This window comes from Henckelia pumila, chromosome 4 (assembly GCF_033568475.1).
Source record: "Henckelia pumila isolate YLH828 chromosome 4, ASM3356847v2, whole genome shotgun sequence".
Lineage (NCBI taxonomy): Eukaryota > Viridiplantae > Streptophyta > Magnoliopsida > Lamiales > Gesneriaceae > Henckelia > Henckelia pumila.
Window position 1 is genome coordinate 199,152,609 of NC_133123.1, and position 23,262 is coordinate 199,175,870.

Below are 23,262 nucleotides of genomic sequence, written 5' to 3' on the forward strand. Positions count from 1 at the left end.
CTAAAGAGGCCGTTTGGATGAGGAATTTCGTCCAAGAGTTGGGCGTCATTCCTGAAGTTGTTGGTCCAGTCCCGGTGTACTGTGACAACACGGGTGCCGTTGCTCAGGCAAAGGAACCAAGGTCTCATCAAAGATCCAAACACGTACTGAGGAAATACCACATCATCCGGGAGATCGTGAAAAGAGGAGACATCACTGTCGAAAGAGTGGCCTCTGCAGACAATATCGTTGATCCACTTACTAAGCCCTTGCCAGGACCATTATTTGGCAAACATCGCGAAGCAATGGGTCTACGTAGTATGACTAGTTGGCTTTAGGGCAAGTGGGAGATTGAAAGAGTGGGTACCCGGTGAGCCAACTTGTGGCTAAGGGCTTTGATGACTCTTTGTATAAACAATGTTTTGTTTAATATAATTTACACTTTTATTAATGGCAATTACTTTATCTTTCTTCATATTGTTATATTGTGATATACTATTGTTGTTTTGATAAAGACCTTGAATATACTATAGTGTATATCATGAAACACATCTTATAGTCACTGTATATTCTAAATGGTTCCTAGTCGATTGAGCCGTCCGTTAATAAGGATAAGGATCGCTCGAGATTGAGATTAGCATTTGCGATGCCGAGTACCACGTTTCATTGGTATGAAACATAGAGATGTTCAAAGCATGAAAATGGATATTCATACGATGAATGATTGAACTACCCTATCCGGACTTTCCAAGTGGTTATCACTTATCGAGTGGATGAAGTCCGCGGTTTTGGTTGTACACCATTAGTCCTTACTACTTGAAACATCATTGAGACTCTATATGCTAGTACTGTACTTTGACTCGTTTACCGACTCTATTGGGGTCATCAGGTGTTGGGATTGGGTACAGTTACAACACATATAGGAGTCGATGCTTTGTTGTCAAGGATTCACCACATACTTGCGAGTGTGGATATCCTATGCAATCTGAGGACATATTAGTGTGACGAATCTTTGGCCAGAGTACATGATGTGTTTTAAGAAATGGTTTCTTAGTAGCACATGCGATGTCACTATTTGATCTTCAAGATGCATTGCATAGTTATCGAATCTCGAACGACTCTCGATTTACCAATGGTTGTTGATTCGATCGGGATATATGGATGAAGGGACCGTACTGTACGCTAACCAAAATCTATTGGTTCTTGCAGGCACTATCAGTGATACCTAGGGAATCATGGGGCGATGTTGCTAGGCGCTCTTACCATGATTCGATGGGCAAGTCGGAAATTGTTGTTCCGAGTCACAAGGAGTTGTGAGCCCACGGCTAGCTGTATCCCTGAACCATTGAGGGTCACATAGAGTAATGGATTTTTAATCCCCGTTGAGATAGTTAAATTTAAAGAGTTAAATTTAATGAACAAAGAAGTGGGACTTCTTATTTAAGAGTAGAGGAGTAAGATTTCCTAAAATGAAATAGGGATGGGCATTTTTGGAAATCACTGAATTCGGATTCAGAAAATTTATCTTGACTCTAAAAGATGCAGAAATGGTTTCTGTGAACATTGGTAGAATTGGTTTATCAATCTGAGTCACGATGAATTTTATATTAATTTCTGAACATGCGGGCTTTGCTTGTCAGGCTTGAACTTATGACTAATGGGCCCTAAGCTGTTAGCAGCCCACATTATAAATAAGTTATTGCAGTACAGAAATTACACAACAGAGGCTCACAATTTTCGAAAAACCCTAGTTGTTTTTATTAAAAGTGGCCGCCCCCCCTTCCTCTCTCTGCCGGGAAAATCCAGCCTGTGAATTTTGAATTTGCAGTATGGTTTAACGGATCAAATTCGTTAATTCTCTTCGTAGAAACTTCTGATAGATTTTCTAGTGCAATCTATCAGAGGGATTAAATCTCTGTTCGTGGACCTGATTGAAGAACAGTTCTTCCATCAGTTCCTGGGAGATACAACAGGAGCAGAGTAATCTGTTGGTGTCGATAATCTCGTTTCGAGATTGGAGGTAAAAATTTATAATTGTTATTTAATTTTTACACACACAATTTAATCGTAAAGTTTTGATACCCATTATGGAATCGTTCCATATAAAATTTTTAAACTTCCGCTGCACCGGGTATCAATTCTGATTTATCTGATCGACGGTTCTCCAACAGAAGTACTGTTCGAGATATCCTGACTGAGTATGCATGTATTATGTGACTGCATGGTTTATATGTCATTGATTTATGCTGCATTTATTTGCATACTGAGCTATCTCCTTCGAGATGTCTGTTAGTAGGGTTGTACCCTATCCTGTTAGTGGATGGACTTCCATGGCTTTGGGTCCGGTAAATCCACTGGTATTATGGTATGGGAGCCACCTCCTGAAGCGACGGCACAGCGTGCTACATACCAGGGCCCGGTCTGTCTCTGTTATCTGATCCTTGACCTCGAGTTTATAGGGAGTTCACTTTGCATGCATGTATACTCATACTCTCGTACTGAGCGTCTTATGCTCACGTCTTGTACTCTGTATTTCTGGACATCCTATTCCATGGGGCAGGTTTGCGATTGGACGAGGCGGGTGGATCCAGGAGGGGCTAGTCAGTGGTTGACCAGCTGGAGCTTCGTCTAGGTTTTATTTCTGTTGTTTTGAGGTTGATACAGCTATTCGATTTGGTTGTATATTATTTGGATAAATTACAGATTCCTTTACTTGGAATTGTATAATGTTTATGGTTTCCGCAGTTTTATTCTGATATCTGATTAATTAAGTTAATTGCATGCCTAAGTTCTGTTAGTAGGTGATCCGGGTAAGGGTCACTACATATATATTGTATTATGGTTACTGAAAGTTAAATAAAAATATATAATAATTAATTTTGTATGGGACTGCGGTTCCAAACATAAATCATGGATCTGTTCCTTAGTTTCCCAATGTTTCAATTACATCTGAAAAAAAAACGAATTTTTGAAATGTTGGGGTTATTGTACCGAAAAAATATAGAATTTTCGGTATACCGATTATTTCGGTACGGTTACGATGCCAAATTTCTAGATCGATACGATAACGGTATGCAATCTAAAAATTTCAGTATATGTCAAAATGTCGAAACAAAATATAGATTAAAATATATTATATTTTTAAACAATAAATTATAAAAATTTAAAAATAAAAAGTTTTTTCGATATAAAACGGTATATATCATTACCGTAACGAAAACTCAGTATACGGTAAAATTTCGATATAAGAGGTATGCATCTATATGTATAAAAAAATTTGGTATATGGAAATTTTCGGTATAATATTAATATAAAATTTTATTATATAATAATTTCGATACGACATATGATACACTTATTCGGTTGGAGGAAAATTTGAATTAATAAACAAAGCCCATTAACAATTTTTCAAATCATTATTAAAAATTTTACGTCTCAAAAACTTGTTTTATTTTTAATTTGATATTAATGATTGCAATGAGCTGGAGGTCACATGGGATTCAAAAAATCGACTGATTGATTGAATTTTAAAATTAAACTACAGAATGACAATTGAATTGTCCAATGAATTTTAATGTTATTTTTTGTCACAAGAATTTTTAATGTTATTTTTTGTTAAAATTATTTAAAACTTCAATGATATGCTAGAAAATAATGAAATCTCAACTACCTACATGTTCACACCAAATGGAAATGGAAAATTATGGATGTACTTTTTAGGTTACATTTATACTTACAATTTGCATAATAAATTAATTAAGGTACGTTTGAATCCAATAAGTATATCTATTTTATTTTATTGTCTATTACCCTCCAAAAAGAAAAATGTCATACTAATTAAAGTGTATACATCTAGTATGAATCATGAAAAATTACCATAATAAATGAGAAATTTCAAGAATATGGATTCGATTAAAGTAACTCAACTTGCAACTTTCAGATATCTTGTTATTCTTTGCACATGTTAGACAACAACCGATTAATTTACAATGACGCGGGTACTATTAATTAATTAGATCATTTGACACATTATGATATAAAATTTTAGAAATGATCCATGCACTATTAATTAAATACTCAAACCATTCAACGCAAAATGAATAGAACAATATTCGAAAAATTGCAAAAATGATCATACAAGTTGTTTATTTTGCGTTTCGTGTCCTGTAAATTGTCGAAGTTTGCTCGTAGTGACATAAGTTTGTTTTATTCTTTTTAACTTTCGGCCCTGAAATGCTAGAATTAATGCGCATGTGGTATTCATTACTCCAATTAAAAATGACTGATCAATGAAAGAAAGAAAAAAACACAAACGAATGAATGACCAATTTGTTAAATTAAGATAAAACTTTGCCGGTTTTATATATAACAAGACCAAAAGCGAAAATAGGCCATCTCATAGGAAGTTGAAATTGCTAATTTTGCCAACGAGAGAATATATATATAATAGATGAGATCCTAGTATATGAGTAATACACAAATCATGCATCCAACGGTTCGTATTTTTACACATAAGCGTAATTAATTATATATTATTGACGTGGCAAATCATGAAACATTAGATTTATCATTGAGATATTACCCATATGCTAGGTTGAAATCTACCATATATTAAGAGCTAGCTTCAATCTCATAAGGTTAACAAAGAGGTGATGATCCACACGTACGATATAATATTAATTAATAATATAAGAAGAACATGTTAACCACCCATGCACATCTGTCGACTTTGATATCATTTGGAAGCCTATATATATATATATAGGCTTGTGAACATTTACACCACGAATCAATTAAAATTAAAAGCTTCCCTCACATTTCAACTAAAACATTATGGCAGCCCTCAATAATTTCCATCTTCTAATTGTATCTCTAATTTTTTTAGTATCATTCGCTAATGTACACACTAGCCAAGCTGGATCACGTAAACTGTTACAAAATCTGCCCACGTTACCTGCTTGGACTACAAGAGTTACAGGGGAGAATTCACTACCATTAGTGAGTACATTAGGAGATCTGCCCACATTACCTACTGGGACTACACTACCAGTAGAAAATACATTAGGAGATCTGTCCACGTTACCTACTGAGACTACAGGGGTAAATACACTACCAGAAAAGACAACAGGGGGAAATCTGCCATAATTACCTAAATGCATGTTTTACGGGTGTACTGTTTCTTGTATCCGTAGCTTTAATTTGATTGTTTTTGTTTACTTCTTATTCATAATGTGTGTCATTGACACACATGTTGCAAAATTATTTCATGTTTAATAAATGAAAATTATTGTGCATGTTCAAGAAAATTTATCCAGGGTCATGCACTCACGTAGATTTAAGTAATAACTTTTAAATAAAATTAAAAAAAAGCTATTTTCAATGAAAATATTTTCATTTATAAGAGCAAACTACAAAGTATTTTGTAATTTTGTGTTTCAGTTTTCTTTATTAAATGCAAAATACTTTTAGTTTCTCTAAAAAAATAGTTACTAAATAGTAAAACTCATTTCAGTTTTTATTTTTAAAGAAATCCACACTTCAAAACCATAAAAATTTAATATAATATCATTAAATTATAGTTTCTTTTGTATATATATTGAAAAATATAAGATGATATTTACGCTCTATTTTTACTTTTTGTCATTACAAATCTAACACTTTGGTTCATATCTAGAAGAAAAATGTCTTTAAACACACACATAAATGTTTTTATATGAAATATTTGGGAAAAAACCTGATTTCGTCCCTCTAGTTTGGGCTTTGTCCCAACTTGGTCCCTCTTCTTTTCCATGTGCCAAATTAGTCCCCCACCTTTCAAAACATGTCCCATTTTCATCCCCGCCGTTTGTCCAGGCGTTATTATTGACGGGAATTCATCACATGCTCTGCGCATGACATTTTTTATCCCAAAATTAGATTCAAGCATCCTAAACTCATCTATCCTCTTCTCGATTTGTCACGATTCCTCCCATATTCGCCCAAATGAAAGCTGTAAATGCTCAAATATACATTAGAATTCGACAATTTTAGGGTGGATTACACGTTTCCAGCAACGATACGTCCTCGCCAACTCACCACCTAACAGGTTCGTTCGCGACTTGCTTTGCTACTCGTTCACATCAGGCTTTGTATGTCCTTCTACAAATATATCTAATTTTACGTAAAAATTGAATGAAGTAATGTAGATAAAACTGTTGTTTCTTTTAATTCAATTTTTTTCTTCTCTTCTATTACAAGACTTTGCTGGTAGTTTGGCTCTCATAATGTTGTAGGATCGATTGGTGTATTAAATCTGCAACTTACTAACTCCTTTTTTGGATGTGCTTATTAATGAGACGCGGGTTAATTTGCGTAAATGGTAAGCCATTTGGAGCAAGAAAGAAGCATTGAAAGCTTTTGGGATATATATATGGAGAAACAACCTCCAAATGCTTAATTTCCCACTGGTGGCAAGAATTTTCCAACTTCTGGTTGTGGTTCAAGTTCAACTGTTCAATAACAAAATCTGAAAAATAGCCGAGTTATTAGATGCCCAATAAAATTTAACACTTGAGAATCGCAATCACACGCTAAGAGTTGCAGAAATATCTGAAGAGATAAATGGTATATTTGACTCTTTTGCACTTGATAGATTAGATTTGCTATTACTACTGGCCATTTGTATTAACATACAATTGTTTATATTTCATTTGAATTTTTTTACTTTTACAATCATCATGTCGTGCGTTGTTTTAGATAATATCTTTATATTAACAAATATAAAATAAAAGGTATACAATATTGTGATAAACACAATGATGAGTTCATTGTGCCAAATCTATAGGTATTTACGTTTCCTTGGAAGCCTTTTATCTTTTAATTCATCACGTTGTTCCTTTAATATAGATAATAATATGTTTATATTTTAAAAAAAATATTAGAGTAGAGATATATAATATGATTTGAAAAATGATGACCTTCATTAGCAATATTAATATGCACCATAACATAAAACATAAAATTCACCAACAAAATTTTGTCCAAAAAAGAAAAAAAAAAAAACATCACCACATGCCAAAATGACCATATTGATATCCACCAATAAAAAGTTGTCCTACCCAAATAACAAGAAGATCGTCACATCCCATTGAGTAACAAAAATGACGATAATAAATCCAACATACCCATAACAAACTTATAACAATTAAAATATTACTACTTGTTAGTGGATGCTTTCATTGATGAAGAGGCACTCTTCTCCTTTGCAACTCTTGATGAATATGCTTGTGTTTTTTTTTTCTTGGTCAGTTAATGAAGCTCGTAGTCCCGCTACCGTCACAAAGTTCTTTCCACCTTTGACAATTACATGATCTGGTTTGTTGAATATGTGATTAACCTAAAACATAAAATTTACAAAACTAAAATGTATCCGACAAGAACAAAAAAATCATAGACAATTCATTTCACTTACATGGACTGATGATATAGTGGTAGAATTGTTTTTAATCTTTAGTCCACTTGCACTCTTACGTTTAACCTGTAAACAATAATGTAGATTTAAAAAACTCATCATGTGCTACCTTCTTGGTGGGAAGGATTCTTCCACCTGCATCTGATATCGTGCTGCTGCATTGTGTAGCTAGACCTATTTCCATTTCATTACATTCTTGAGGTGCTGATTCATGTTCTATCCCTTCATTTTGGTGCGCCGCTACATCTACATCACTAGATTTAGGTCTCTTGCAACTCCTCTGATTATGACCAATCTCGCCACAACTCCTGCATTTGTTATTTCGTTTCAAACCTTTTAGCTTTGTTTGGTTCAAAGCCGGTAATTCATCTGGATCCCGCCTTCTCAATTTTGCTGGCCTCCCAACTTTTTCTTTAAACAACGGTGGCAACGGAGGGGTTAAATGACATGCAGGCCACAAATCTGGTCCATTAGTGGGCATGATTGGTCTCGAATAACTTCGTTTGTACGTCTCGACACTGTAATAACGATGTACATAAGATTCTGGATCTTTTCTGTTGCACCAAATAGCACAGATGGCATGCGAGCAAGGAATTCCTGTCAAATCCCATTTTCGACAACTGCAAGTCATCCTCGATAGGTCCACAGAGTGTTGTTGGTCTGGCCCCGAGATATGATAGTGTGTCTCGTCAGACATCATGAGACTATATCCAGATGCTTCCAAATAATATTTTGACAACACGGCCTTAATTTTGGGACATATTACACCATTCCATTTCTCAGCCTTTGCCCTGTTCTTTTGAAATCTAACCATCAACAAATTTCTTATTGCTTTGAACATCGGAATGATAGGTTTTTCTCTTGCATCCAATATGAAGCTGTTGAAGCATTCACACATATTGTTAAGAAGTATGTCATATTTTGGAACAGTGCTGAAATATGACTTGGACCAGTGATGTTCAGGTTTTTTCGCCAACCACTTGTAGGCATTTTCATCAATTTTCTTCAACTGTTCCATTCGTTTATTGAATACTTCAACTCTTGTTGCTCTCGCAGCGGCCCAAAGAGCATTCTTAATCGCTACACCTCTAAAGCCATCGTGTTTCATGTTGCTATGGAGGTGCCTAACACAGAATCTATTCTCAGCATTTGGAAACAATTGCTCAAAGGCAGGAACCAAGCCTTTTTTATTGTCAGACATGAATGTCCAAGCATGTTGATCCTCAAAAACAATATCATTGTCCAAAAGTTGTAAAAACCATATCCAACTGTCTTTCGTCTCTCTTTCAACCATGGCATAAGCAATAGGGAATATGTTATTGTTTGGATCTAGCCCAACTGCTGATAATAACTGCCCCCCATTATTGCTCTTTAGAAAACAACCATCCACACCAACCGCAGGCCTACATCCCTCTTTAAAACCTTCTTTGCAAGCAGAAAAACAAACATAAAGTCTTTGAAATCTTGGACTAACATCATCTTCTGTCAACTTTAGAATCACTGAAGCACCTTCATCAGACCTCTTTAATTCAGCACAATAATTTCTTATCCTGCTAAATTGTTCTTCTATACTGCCTTCCACTATCTTAAGTGATTTTCCCTTTGCAAGATAAGCTTGTTTCTTTGTAATACTTGTCTTCAAAGTATCGCATAGCTCTTGCCTGAACTCTTTAGTCCCCAACTTAGAATTTGATTTGAATTTCTTCGCAAAGGTTTTGGCCAACCAACTTGAGTAGATGGTTTTATTTTTATAATTCCAATAACAATTATTGTGCTCAGATTCAAATTTCTTTACTTGCCAACAAGAATCTTTATTCATTGTTGACACAAGAATAGCCCATCCACAACCTTCATTTCTGCACCGAACTCATAGCCTGCTCTTATCATTCTTCACAAACTTTATCATCATCCCTCGTCTTATACAATGACTTTCGATAGCAAACTTTGCCTCTTTTTTCGAACTGAATATCATACCAAGCTTCAAATCAGGATTTTTTGAATCTACATTTGGGTCATAAGCTAGAAATCTGTTTGAATCATCATCTTCTGAATCAGTAGCACTTCCCATATCACCACTATTTGCACAATCATCGTCTCCTTCATCTTGTTGCATTCTTGACAGCAACTCAATAGAAATATCTTCTCGAGTTCCTAAATTTTCCTTCTCTGAAATTTGAATGCTCGTATCAACAAAATTGTCAAACAATTGATCGTCTTCCTCAAAGTCAAACTCACTTTCACAAAATTCATCTGTATCTTCATCATTGTTTGAACTAATATCATCCTCACTCTGGCTACCACTTATCACTAAGTCAAGTCCTGTTTTCTCTAAACCAACAGTCGCATCTATCTGATTAATTGTAACGCAATCAACATGTTCTATATAAATTTCTACTTCAAAGTTTCTAGGAATATGATTCATAATATCAAGAACAGTCTCGTCATTGTCCAAATATCTCCCAATATTCAATGTTTTTCCAAATTTGTGCCAAAATCTGAATTTAGCTTTCTCCGTACATCCGACCTCCTCCGCATATCCCCAAAGTTCAATCAAACCTATCTTGTCTAAATCAACGTAATCGAAAAAATTCAACACTCCCACCTTTGTATGATTTCTTCTGGAAACTAGTTTCCATTGTACCATTATAATATAATTTGATCGTAAAACAAGTAGGTTCTCCAATATAGCCTGTTTAAAAAAGAATTCACAATCAATAAAGTTATTTAAAATTTAATCTAACTGACAAAAACTAAAAGTGAAAAAGTTTCAAATATAAATATTACCATAATGTGGAGTGAATTCCAAAGAATGTTTACTTCGTATAGCCATAGTCCATAAATCACCACCGCTTTCGATTAGCGTGAATCCAGCGACTAATTTCTGGACAATCACAATAATGGAGAAAGTTAAAAAAGAAATAGAAGATAACAATATTATATATATATATATATATATATATATATATATAATACGATCAGAAAATTTTTGATTCTAAAACAAAAAATTAAATTCCTCTAATTTTTTTTTTAAAATTAAATAAATAGGTAACATGAGATTTAATCTCTCAACGCATTTGCATATCATTGACACTAATATAAAGATGCTGCCACAAGTGAATACAAACTAACTTTAATCATGTTCAAAATATTGCTGGAAACGATCTCAAAAAATAAATGAAGAAAACAATTTAAAAAATTTAAAAAAAATCTTGAGCAGAAAATAAGATCGCAATCGAACTTGTTTTGTGGTGGGTCGGGGAGGAATCCAGACAGGTCGAGAAGAAGAGAAATGGGTTTAGGGTTTTTGAGTCTAATTTTGGTAGAGAAAATGTCATGTGCAGCGCATGTGATGAATTCCCGTCAATAATAACGCCTGGAAAAACTGCGGGGACTAAAATCGGACATGTTTTGAAAGTAGAAGGACTAATTTGGCACATGGAAAAGAAGAGGGACCAAGTTGGGACAAATCCCAAACTAGAGGAACGAAATCCGGTTTTTTCCCGAAATATTTAGTGACATTAAATTTTTCGTGTTGCTTACAATTAATAAATATCATCTATTCTGATATTATCTTAGCCTTCGGGACAATTTGTTGTGTCACTGCTAGATATCATAGCTGACATAGTGACATTAGTAGTGCCTCGAATCAAATATACAAAGGCAATCCAAAATGTCACGAAAACTTCATTTTAAGGAAATTTTTTTATGTCTTTTTATGATCATAATAAGGACAAATTTAAATGCCACTTAAATAGTGTCTTGGTTTTATATTTTTAATAACAATAGAATTTGTCACTAATGGTAGTTTACAAGGTCAATTAAAAATGCATTGTTAACTAATCTATGATGACAATTATAAATGTTTCTCATAGTAAATTTTAATATAAAAACATCAAAAAATGTGATTATGAAATGTGTCATACAATTTCCAGATTTCACCACATCACAATTCATGCACATAACAAGTAAATTTAAAACAAAAATAAAAATTTCAAAATAAAAATCGAAACACTAAAACTTGATTGTCGTAATTATCATCTCTTTTACATATATCAATCGAGTCAGTGTTATGAAGGTAACAGTACTACTACTACAAAACTTTTACTTTAAAAAATGACTACACACGAACAGTGTACCAAAAATATTTAGGTAGTTGTAAGATATACTTGCACATTTTGTTGTGTAGAGTTTGTGTTGACCATAAATAATTATGCACAAGTAACTAGTACTTGTGCGGGTGTTTTAGGGCCAAATAATCACTAGAAAAGAGTATAATAGTCTTACAAATCAATACTAGTGATTTTAAGAAAAACAGTAATTGCATCCTAACTATCAGACTAATAAATAAATCAGATGCAACTATGCCTAAATTTGAAGAACAGCAAAATCGTCAATCAACACTATGCACTAAGTGTTGTCTCCAATGTCTTCAACACCAACAGCAACACGGGAAAAGCAGCAACGAACGGCGGCGAAAACCTTCTTCAGTAATTCTTGAATTCTCAAACGTGATTCTTCTCTGAATGTGCGGCGAATTCTCTTCTGAATTTTTTAGTTTATTTGTGCGCATGAATTCTTTTATAGATAGGAGTGCAAGCTTAGAAAGAATTCTTTGTAGAGTCCTACATAAATAAGAAAATAAGACTTTGTTAGGAATAAGACTCTTTTAAATATATCTTAATAATATATAATAACCATGATACACATAATTTTCTTATCAAGATAATATTTAGTCTAGGTAAAAATCTATCTATAGATTTTCGATAATAGCATAAAATATTTAAACCTGTCATATCATATCTTTATCTAGAAGACAAAATTCAAATATGCAATCTTTTTAAACTTAGGTAAGAATTATCAAGGAATTAATATTTTTTTTCAATCTCTCCATTTTGCCTTTCTGGACAAAACATCACAAACAATTTCAAACATAAACTCCCTCTGAGTTTAACACACTTCTCCCCCTGAATAAGTAAGTCTCCCCCTGAACAATAACACTTAGGGATTCTATTATTCCTGTATTAGATCATAATTTGGATAGAAGAGTTAGCCTAGTCAGAGCATATTTATATAATTAGAGCATGCAACTACTAGTGATTTTAAGAAAAACAGTAAATCGTAAATTTCTCGACAAGTTGAGAAATCAAATTGCATCCTAACTATCAGACTAATAAATAAATCAGATGCAACTATGCCTAAATTTGAAGAACAGCAAAATCGTCAATCAACACTATGCACTAAGTGTTGTCTCCAATGTCTTCAACACCAATAGCAACACGGGAAAAGAAGCAACGAACGGCGGCGAAAACCTTCTTCAGTAATTCTTGAATTCTCAAACGTGATTCTTCTCTGATTGTGCGGCGAATTCTCTTCTGAATTTTTTAGTTTATTTGTGCGCATTTCTTTTATAGATAGGAGTGGAAGCTTAGAAAGAATTCTTTGTAGAGTCCTACATAAATAAGAAAATAAGACTTTGTTAGGAATAAGACTCTTTTAAATATATTTTAATAATATATAATAACCATGATACACATAATTTTCTTATCAAGATAATATTTAGTCTAGGTAAATATCTATCTATAGATTTTCGATAATAGCATAGAATATTTAAACCTGTCATATCATATCTTTATCTAGAAGGAAAAATTTAAATATGCAATCTTTTTAAACTTAGGTAAGAATTATCAAGGAATTAATATTTTTTTCAATCTCTCCTTTTTGCCTTTCTGGACAAAACATCACAAACAATTTCAAACATAAACTCCCTCTGAGTTTAACACACTTCTCCCCCTAAATAAGTAAGTCTCCTCCTGAAGGTGTTGTCCTTCGTGTTGGCAACACGACAGATAACATGGACAATAACACTTAGGGATTCTATTATTCCTGTATTAGATCATAAGTTGGATAGAAGAGTTAGCCTAGTCAGAGCATATTTATATAATTAGAGCACGCAACTACGTTAAAACAAAAATAGATATATTAATCAAAAAATAAGATGTAAGATGAGATAAGGAAATAAAATTGGGGGTGGCACTAATAAATTTAAAATTGATCACTATCAGTTCCTGTCTGTGAAAATTGCTCGCAGGCGTACGAGTGTCAAGTTTTAATATAGCGAATAATTCAGATATCGATCCCACAGGGAGTAAAATGAAAATAATTAGTGCTTTTAATTAAAATAGTCCAAACTTTATCTAGAAAATCAAAATCTCAGAATTCTGCAGAAAAATAAAATAATCAGAAGATTTAAAAGCACGCACGCAACTTTCAAATAAATATCAATCAGAGAAAAATGGTCTAAAGGTATAGATTTCACCTGGTTTTAACAACAATAAATCCTAATTAATTAATCTTCATGAATTTCAGTTGATTAATAGCCAAGAACACTTAAGTTTATTATTTCCCTATCCCGAGCAACAAATAATTTTTATCAACTACAATTAAATTCCAATATCCCTATTAAGAATTTATCGCAGTGATCTATCACAAAACAATGTTCTTTTTAAAAGCTCTGTTAAAATTATACACTCTCCCGAGCTGTATAAATAATTAACAGTGTATTTTCTAATGTCCTATTCAAAATCCTCTCTCCAGAGCAATGATTTCAAATAAATATAACAAATCAATTATTGATCAGATAATTAAAAAGACAATCAATTCTAGAAAAAACAATTAATATAGAAACAAAACTCAATTTAATAAAATCAAAAATTCATGAAAGTGTCTACACCAGGTTCCATCCGACCTCTAGACTCTAAAAAATTAGTTCATAATAAAATTCTGAATAAAACAAAACATCATAAATCCAAACATATTCAGAATAAAATAAAAGTAAGAAACAAATCCATCGTCGACGCCGTGTCCGGTCTATCGAACTCCGTCTTCGTTCTTCAAGTTAAAGCACAAAATCCTCCAGAAATCTTCACACGATCAAACCCTGATTCTCTGATCTGTGCGTAATGTGTGTGGCGGCTCTCCCCTTTACAAGTCTGATTCAATTCCTTTTTATATCGTTCAGCAAAAGCCCACAAAATCAAGCCCAAGAATTAATTGCCCGAGATAATTAAAACTTTCCAAACAGCAACGGAGCGGGCGCTCTAGGAACGGTGCGGGCATGCCTTAGTTTCGTTTTCAATCTTCAGAAAAGTAGCGCGATAGCTCTTCTCTCAACGCTAAAGTTTAGCGCTAACAAAGGCCCATTTACAAAAGCCCATTATCAATTCTTATTTTACTCTGTTCGTTCCAGTCTTTTCTTTCTTCTCTAATTCCTCTTTTCTTTTTATTCTTCCAACTTTCTTTTCACCATTTTCTCTTAAATCTTCATTTTTTCTCTTTTCCAAATAAAATCAATAAATTCCTACAACCACAAAAACAACAAAACACTCACGTAAATCTGCTCGAAACAAACATTTAACAATAAAAATCATATATAAATTAAGTGTATAAATTACTCTTATCAAATACCCCCAAACTTAGACTTTTGCTAGTCCCGAGCAAAACTATTCAAAACAATAAATTCTAAAAACTCAATATCTAAAACCAACAAGAATAGTCAAGAAATATTATGGAGCAATGGCCTCAGTAATGATTTCAAAGAATTTTCAAATCCAATCATATGACACCCAACTAACACTTGAAAATTTCAGGCAATAACAAAATAACCGCATAAACTCACAATCTGCGCAACTCACATTTCAAAACACCATTGTCCAAATTCAATTCAAACATTCATAGATCATGAGGACTTTTTAAGGTAACATAGGATCAAATTATAGGAATATAAATAAAAAACACTCACAAATAGGTAAATGCAAATAATAATAGTGTGTACGTGTTTCGATCAAAAATTCATAATCATTAAAAGTATCAATCAACAGTCCATACGCTAAATTCTCGCAACTCTTCTCCACTAGTATATTGGGCAACTGAGACTCAGTCAATAGGACTTAATCAGCTTATAATGTAAGGTCTGGCTTATGGCTACAAACGAACGAATAAGAATTCAAAATAAGGAGTAATTTATTGCTTAAACTCAATTCTAATTTCGACTACTTTTCTTTCACAAATTCACACTTTATTTCTCAATTCACTTCATTGATTTTTCAAATTCTTCACAACTTATTTCACAAATTTTTTTTTCATTTCTTTCAAATCCCTTTTCAACTTCCTTTTGTTTTTTCTACTACCTCTTTTCATTTTTTTTTCTTTTCAAATCTTCCACCACACCATTCCCTTTTTCACAAATAAAACTAGGAGCTTATAAAATTTTAGCATTCAAGTTACTCCTTTAAAGGTAGGAAATAGTGTTTAAGCTATTCAAGTAGTCAATGTAGGACCTTGAAAAAATGACGAATGGGGGTTTAATCACACGTTTACACGCATGCCATTCGATTTTCAATAAAGCTCAAATAAGGTACTAGGGAAAACAAATAATTAGGTAGCTTGAAAGGCTCAAACAAATTCAGAAAAATTGCCTAAATCATTCCTAATCACAGTATTGCCAGTATTTCGCCTCGAAGAGTGTTTGAACTAGTTCTAGACAAGTCTCAATCCACAATTAAATCCTACAAATATCAACTAGTGCAGAAAAGATAATCATCAGCAGTAAACGATGATTTTCACAACAAAATCATATTTTCTCGTACCTCACTGTACTAATAAACGTGTAGCTCAAATGGGCAACTAAAGATAAATTTTCAATAAAAATCAGGCCCAAAAAATCCAAACAATGCCTCAATCATATCTATGTCTGTATGTCACAAAAATCAGATTCAAGTATTAATCACAGAATATATAAGAAATTGTTCATTCACTTGGTTCCATTTTTTCAAAAATATTTGTCAAATAGGTAGACAATCATGGATTTCAGTTATAGCACATAAAATTTTTCATCATTGGCCATGCATCCATTTCTTTCTTGACTCAATTCAATTCAACTAACACTCCTAAACTCAAACAAAAATTTTATCTATAAAGCACACATAATATTCAACTACAATATCAACCAACCAACTAATTCAAACATTGATTCACCCCCCCCCCCCCAAACTTAATGTAATCATTGTCCTTAATGATTAAAAATCAATAAAAAGAATAAGGGACTCATACCTTCGACACCGAGCATCAGTACTTAGTCTTACCAAAATCAACTCCATCAAAATAATTCGCAATTGCAAGACCATTTGAGAGGTGGTGGATAAGCGAAACATGAATATCCAGTTTAACCTGAAAAGAAAACATAACACATGTAGATTGTACACCCGTCATACGCACGAGTGGGCAAGGCATGGCACTAAGTGAATGCCCGATTGTGCAAGAAGCAGCAGCAGGGGCTCGACGGCTGGTTGGCTCATGAACTGGTGCGGGATAAGAATGCGATAACATCTCATGATGCTCTGTTGAGGAGCTGTTTATGTAGGGATGAAAACAGCTGTGACGCAGGTTAGCGCATGATGGAGGAGATTGGGATGCGCGATTGCTCTAGGTAGCAGCGGAGATGATGACTGAAGAGCGCTGCTGGCTATTGGAAGTTGCGCGTTTGCGCTTACACAGGTGCTGATGGGGATGATTGCAGCACGCTTACTCTAAGTATGGAGCAGATGAGCTGCTGTACTACGCATGAAAGGAAGTGCTGATGGGTTGTTGGCGCAAGTAGGAGAACAGATGTAACGCGCAATCGCGCTTAAGGTGGCTGCTGTTGGCGCTTGGATTGCACGGATAACAAGCGTGTTTGCGCTAGTAACTGCGCTAATGGAGAGTCTAGGAGTGCGATTGTGCTGTGGTGTGACGCAGATGGGAATCGTTGGCGCAGGGTGGTGGGCGCGATAGCGCTTAGGAAGGAGCTATTGGTGGTTGCGCGTTAGCTCTTCATGGAGCGCAGATTAGTAGCGCGATTGCGCGTGATGGAGCGCTCTTCGTGCATCAATGAAACGAAGGGGAGGCACGGGCGCTCGAATGGAGTGGCGTGGGCATGCCTATAGCTCGTAAATTTCTTCAGGTATAGCGCGGGCGCTCAGATAAATGGGGCGGGCACGCCGCGTGCTCGAATTTAAGATTTTGGAGCCTGAAAAAAAAATTGAAAATTAAGAAAAATTAAAGTCAAAAATTTAAAATAAAAAATACTTAAACAATTAAATAACAATAATTAAATAAACTGAAAATAAAAGAAAATGCTTAGGTTGCCTCCCAAGTAGCGCTTGGTTTAAAGTCCTCAGCCCGACTTTCACCGTTGTTAGATCTTCCCTTTCTATTTTATTCGCCAAGCATCAATCAAAATTGGCGCTTTGAGATCGTCGCATAAACTGCAATTAAAATTAGAAGAAATTAATTAGTAACTTAAAATAAAATAAATAAAAATTCTAAATTAAAATCTAGACTAATTGGTAACAAGACTAAAAAATAATCAAAATTTACTCCCCGGCAACGGCGCCAAAAACTTGTATGTGAAAATTGCTCGCAAGCGTACGCGTGTCAAGTTTTAATATAGTGAATAATTAAGATATCGATCCCACAGATAGTAAAATGAAAATAATTAGTGCTTGTAATTAAAATAGTCCAAACTTTATCTAAAAAATCAAAATCTCAGAATTCTGCAGAAAAATAAAATAATCAGATCAACTTTCAAATAAATATCAATCAGAGAAAAATGGTCTAGAGGTATAGATTTCACCTGGTTTCAACAACAATCAATCCTAATTAATTAATCTTCATGAATTTCAGTCAATTAATAGCCAAGAACACTTAAGTTTATTATTTCCCTCTCCCGAGCAACAAATAATTTTTATCAACTACAATTAAATTTCAATATCCCTATTAAGAATTTATCGCAGTGATCTATCACAAAACAATGTTCTTTTTAAAAGCTCTGTTAAAATTATACACTCTCCCGAGCTGTGTAAATAATTAACAGTGTATTTTCTAATGTCCTATTCAAAATCCCCTCTCCGGAGCAATGATTTCAAATAAATATAACAAATCAATTATTGATCAGATAATTGAAAAGACAATCAATTCTAGAAAAAACAATTAATCTAGAAACAAAACTCAATTCAATAAAATCAAAAATTCATGAAAGTGTCTACACCAGGTTCCATCCGACCTCTACACTCTAAAAAATTAGTTCATAATAAAATTCTGAATAAAACAAAACATCATAAATCCAAACATATTCAGAATAAAATAAAAGTAAGAAACAAATCCGTCGTCGACACCGTGTCCGGTCTATCGAACTCCGTCTTCGTTCTTCAAGTTAAAGCACAAAATCCTCCAGAAATCTTCACACGATCAAACCCTGATTCTCTGATCTGTGCGTAATGTGTGTGGCGGCTCTCCCCTTTACAAGTCTGATCCAATTCCTTTTTATATCGTTCAGCAAAAGCCCACAAAATCAAGCCCAAGAATTAATTGCCCGAGATAATTAAAACTTTCCAAACAGCAACGGAGCGGGCGCTCTAGGAACGGCGAGGGCGCGCCTTAGTTTCGTTTTCAATCTTCAGAAAATTAGCGCGATAGCTCTTCTCTCAACGCTAAAGCCCATTATCAATTCTTCTTTTACTCTGTTCGTTCCTTTCTTTTCTTTCTTCTCTAATTCCTCTTTTCTTTTTATTCTTCCAACTTTCTTTTCACCATTTTCTCTTAAATCTTCATTTTCTTCTCTTTTCCAAATAAAATCAATAAATTCCTACAACCACAAAAAAAACAAAACACCCACGTAAATCTGCTCGAAACAAACATTTAACAATCAAAATCATATATAAATTAAGTGTATAAATTACACTTATCAGTTCCCACTTGATTGTCATCTTCCTCTTCATCAGTATCCTTAGTCCCAGATGGACCAGCCTCTTCTTTTGCATTCTCTCCCCCTTTTTGACTAGAAATTCCAAGTTTTGCACGATAGTCAGCTCCATAAAGTTCCAAGCCCTCTTGGTCTTGAGCAATCTTTTTTTCAGCATGAGCCATGAGAGCCTGAATTGTTGAGAGAGAGAAATCCAGAGTAGATAGTTGAGGCATAGTTTCTTCAGTTCCTTCAGTGTTGTCTCCCGTGTTGACAACATCGGGAACAACATCACCAACAGCAGTAGACTCTAACAGAGGTAGGTCAATCTTTCTCTTCCCTTTGAGCAAAGAAGCTGCAATCTTTAAATCTTCAGGAAGTTCAGATAATTCTTCAGTGATGTCTCGGATGAACCCCTGAGATTCCAAAATCCCATATATCAGAGATGGGAAAGGTAACTTGGTTGAATTCAAGCCTCCATCGGCAAATTAAATTATGGCCTGGAACACATGCTTGCCAAAATTAAATGGGCTTATAGCAAAAAGAACGAACGCTTGTGGACTTGTCACCTAGAATTTGTAAAAGGCGTCCAGTTCTTGATAGCAGTCTTGTGAAGCACCGAGCAGAAAGAAGTAAGCTGGGCTGCAAAAAATCTATCAGGGCATTGCTTTATCATACCAATAGTAAGCACAGAAGTGACTTCATGGATATCAGGTTTTTTGCCTTCTTCTAAATCAGGTGTATCATATAGTGCGTTGATGACTGCAAGAGTTAAAGTAAACAACTTTTCCCGAACAAAGAACTTGCCATAATTAGCAGATTCTGCATCCCCAACACTGGCAGTGAGGTTTGCATAGAACTCCAAAATTGGATTTTTGCAGTATGGAACCACAGCAGTAATAGTGGAAAACAACTTCCGAAGCTTCAAAAACTCAACAAGGTAGAATCGGCCATAGGAATCCACGTCTATGTTCGTTCCATCAATCAATCCTTTGTGCACATACAATGTCCAAACAACAACACCATCTCCAGAATAGAATTTGTTGGAGAAGGTAGTGGCCAAATCGTACTCAGCAAAGTCTGTGTTGTATGTGATGTTGGCAACATCAACAACAACATCAGTCTCAAGCGCTACATGATCTTGTTCATCAGTTGGTTCAGGGTCTTCATCAGATTCATCCTCAGCATTTTGATCAACACTTTCACCAGAGGACTATTCATCAGTGGAAGTGGATGTGGAAGAGATATCAGAGTGATGATCTCTTCCAGCAGCAAACTCTTCCAGCATTTCAGCATTAGGCTCATCATCGGAGAGATGAGCAGAGGGAGTAGCAGAAGCAGTGGAATACTCTTGCTTCAAACTTTCCAAGATTTGAGCCAAGGAGGTTTCATCCTCTTCAGAGAAAGTGTTCTCCTCAGGGACTATTTTCTCAGGGGTAACAGCAGGAGGAGAATCTTCATCGTCACTTGACACACTGCTCTCAGAAGCAGGTCCAGAAGCAGAGGTAGATGCACCAGTAGTGGTCGTCTTCTTACGGGCCACGAACTCATAGTTGGCATCGTCGAAGTCATCTCCCGAGGTTTTCTCTGGATCAGCCAACGAAGGCGATCTCCTTGTCTGTAGCGATTTTATGGGGTAAAATCAGGGTTATACCCTGCTTGCCTCTTGGAACGAAGTGCCATCATCAGAGCTGGATGCACTTTATTCAGAATCGAGAAGTCAAGAAGATTCTAGATGTAAATCTCGTTTCCTGGCTCTCCCGGAGCAACAACAACAAGTGGAATTTTTTTCTCGGGCACTGGTACAATCGGGAGAGAGGGTAGTGAATAGGAGACTTTTGGTGTTGCAAGATTGGGAGCAACATCAGATTCCTTGAAGCCCATCTCGCTGCGGATATCTTGTGGATCAAAATCTGCCATTTGAGTGAATTGAGAGAGGTTAATTAGGGTTTGCGCAAAAATTCGTAGCTTAATAAATTTTAGGGGATAAATACGGTAAAACAAAATAAAGAAGGAGGCAAATATATATACTCGATATAAACCATGCAAATGGTAATATTTTCCTTAAACAAACCCCTCAGATTCTAACTAATTTAAGACACTCAATTACCAACGGTAATATTAAAAAACGTGCATAAATTTTGAAATTTTTTGGAAATAAATCACCCTAACTAAGGTAATAAATCGAGATTAATATCAGCCCAAATATTCTAAAAAATAACTCCACATCGGCTTAACTCCATTAAAATCATTGTTAATCACTAAAATTCAATTTTTAATAAATAGGGTGTTTCAACAAATTTCGTCTATTTCGAACTTCACCCATGTACAGAAAATATTCACAAGTTCAAATGCATATGCATGGCCTATTTTATGCCTAAAACAGATTGTATCATAAAAATAAAATGCAGTTATATGCACACAGTTTGTTCACATGTGTAGTGTTGTTTCTCGTGTTGACAACATCACTAGCAACACATGAGTTTTAAAAAAATTATTTGAGATTTACACACTTAATTAGCCTTGTACAGTTCTTAATACTTTCAGAAGTGGTAGCCTGCAAATTAAAAGAACAGTCTTCATTGGACTCAATTAGGTAGCTTTTTCCATTTTTTTCCGATTCTTTATCAACTTGTAATAATGACATTAGTCATTAAAATTTTCAAAAGATAGAACACTGAATTTGCGAAACCACCTTTTACATGGGACAAGAACATAGAATACACGTACATACCTCAACTACTTAGTGTTTTAGTCAGAGTTCAAAACACAAGGACAAGTGTGTTAAAGATATTGTTTGCAGAAAACTCCATGTCCTGGATGATTGCAACAGATATTGAACAGTACACAAAGCACAAAAGTGAATAAGTGAATGCAGTATGCCTAAAATCCTAAAAATGTGGATGCAAATGCAGTGTTGTCCCTGGTGTTGTAACACCGCAGACAACATTATTGAACACTTGTAATGCACACTTACTGAGAGATTTCCATAGATAGGAAAACCTCTTGAAATATAAAGCCTTAGCGAATATATTTGCCAGTTGGTTATTTGTTCTAACAAACTCCATTCGAATCATACCTTTTTCTACCAAATCTCGAATAAAGTGATGAATGTCAATATGTTTTGTGCGAGAGTGTTGAACTGGGTTCTTTGATATATCTATCGCATTCGAATTATCAAAATAAACAATTTGGGGGGGGGGGGGGGGGTTCACTTTTAAATCCATAATCCTCAATCATTTGGTTCATCCAAAGAAGTTGTGAACAACAACTTTCGGCTGCCAATATTCAGATTCAGTAGTCGAAAGTGACACACAATTATGTTTACGACTATACCATGACACCAAATTATTATCAAGATAAAAACACCCTCCCGTAGTGCTTTTTCTATCATTCAAGTCACCAGTCCAATCAGCATCACTACACCCAACAAGATTAGTGTTTGTTTTGATCGTGTACCACAATCTCAAATCCAAAGTGCCAGAAATGTATTTCAAAATACGCTTAAAATATTTCAAATGTGTTGCTTTTGGATCAGATTGATACCTAGCACATAAGCACCCACTAAACATGATATCAGGACGACTTGCAGTTAAGTACAAAAGACTACCAATCATGCTTCGATACATGGTGTTATCAACACCAGCCGCAAAATCATCCTTACCCAATTTTTTAGTAGAGCCCATCGATGTTTTAATGTGCTTAACATTGTCATTTCAAAACTTTTTCACCAAATTTTTTGCATAATTACTTTGGCACAGAAAAATACCATCATGCAATTGATTAATATGTAGTCCAAGAAAATAGCACAATTCACCTACCATGCCCATTTCAAAAGTTAAAGACATGCATTCAACAAAATCATCAATATGCTTTTGAGAAGAAGCACCAAATATAATGTCATCGACATAAAATTGAAAAATAAGTATTTTACCTTTGGACTTTTGAATAAAATGGGTTTTATCAACCTCACCTCATTTGAAGCAAATTTAAAGTAGATATTCAGTCAAAGTACCGTACCACGCTTGTGGAGCTTGCTTCAAACCATAAAGTGTCC

At 34.7% G+C, this 23,262-nt stretch overlaps 1 protein-coding gene across 2 annotated transcripts; it reads right to left on the bottom strand.

Moving 5' to 3' along the window:
* Positions 1-7,026: 7,026 nt before the first annotated feature.
* LOC140865783 (uncharacterized) lies at positions 7,027-10,760 on the bottom strand. Of its 2 annotated transcripts, XM_073270553.1 has the most exons (6): positions 10,668-10,760; positions 10,214-10,310; positions 10,032-10,118; positions 7,539-9,595; positions 7,430-7,495; positions 7,027-7,354 (listed from the first exon to the last, which is right to left on the bottom strand). In XM_073270553.1, exons 4-6 carry the CDS (start codon positions 9,246-9,248, stop codon positions 7,181-7,183), a joined length of 1,950 nt encoding a protein of 649 aa, XP_073126654.1. In that variant the 5' UTR covers positions 9,249-9,595; positions 10,032-10,118; positions 10,214-10,310; positions 10,668-10,760; the 3' UTR covers positions 7,027-7,180. The 2 variants fall into 2 exon arrangements, with proteins under 2 accessions (XP_073126654.1, XP_073126653.1); XM_073270552.1 differs by having other exon boundaries at positions 7,539-10,118.
* Positions 10,761-23,262: the final 12,502 nt, after the last annotated feature.

Coding starts and splice junctions, on each gene's coding strand:
- LOC140865783 (XM_073270553.1), bottom strand. CDS start 9,248: ATGAATAAAGATTCTTGTTGGCAAGTAAAGAAATTTGAATCTGAGCAC. Junction 7,496..7,538: donor GAATCCTTCCCACCAAGAAG/GTAGCACATGAT, acceptor TATTGTTTACAG/GTTAAACGTAAGAGTGCAAG. Junction 7,355..7,429: donor CCACTATATCATCAGTCCAT/GTAAGTGAAATG, acceptor TTTATGTTTTAG/GTTAATCACATATTCAACAA.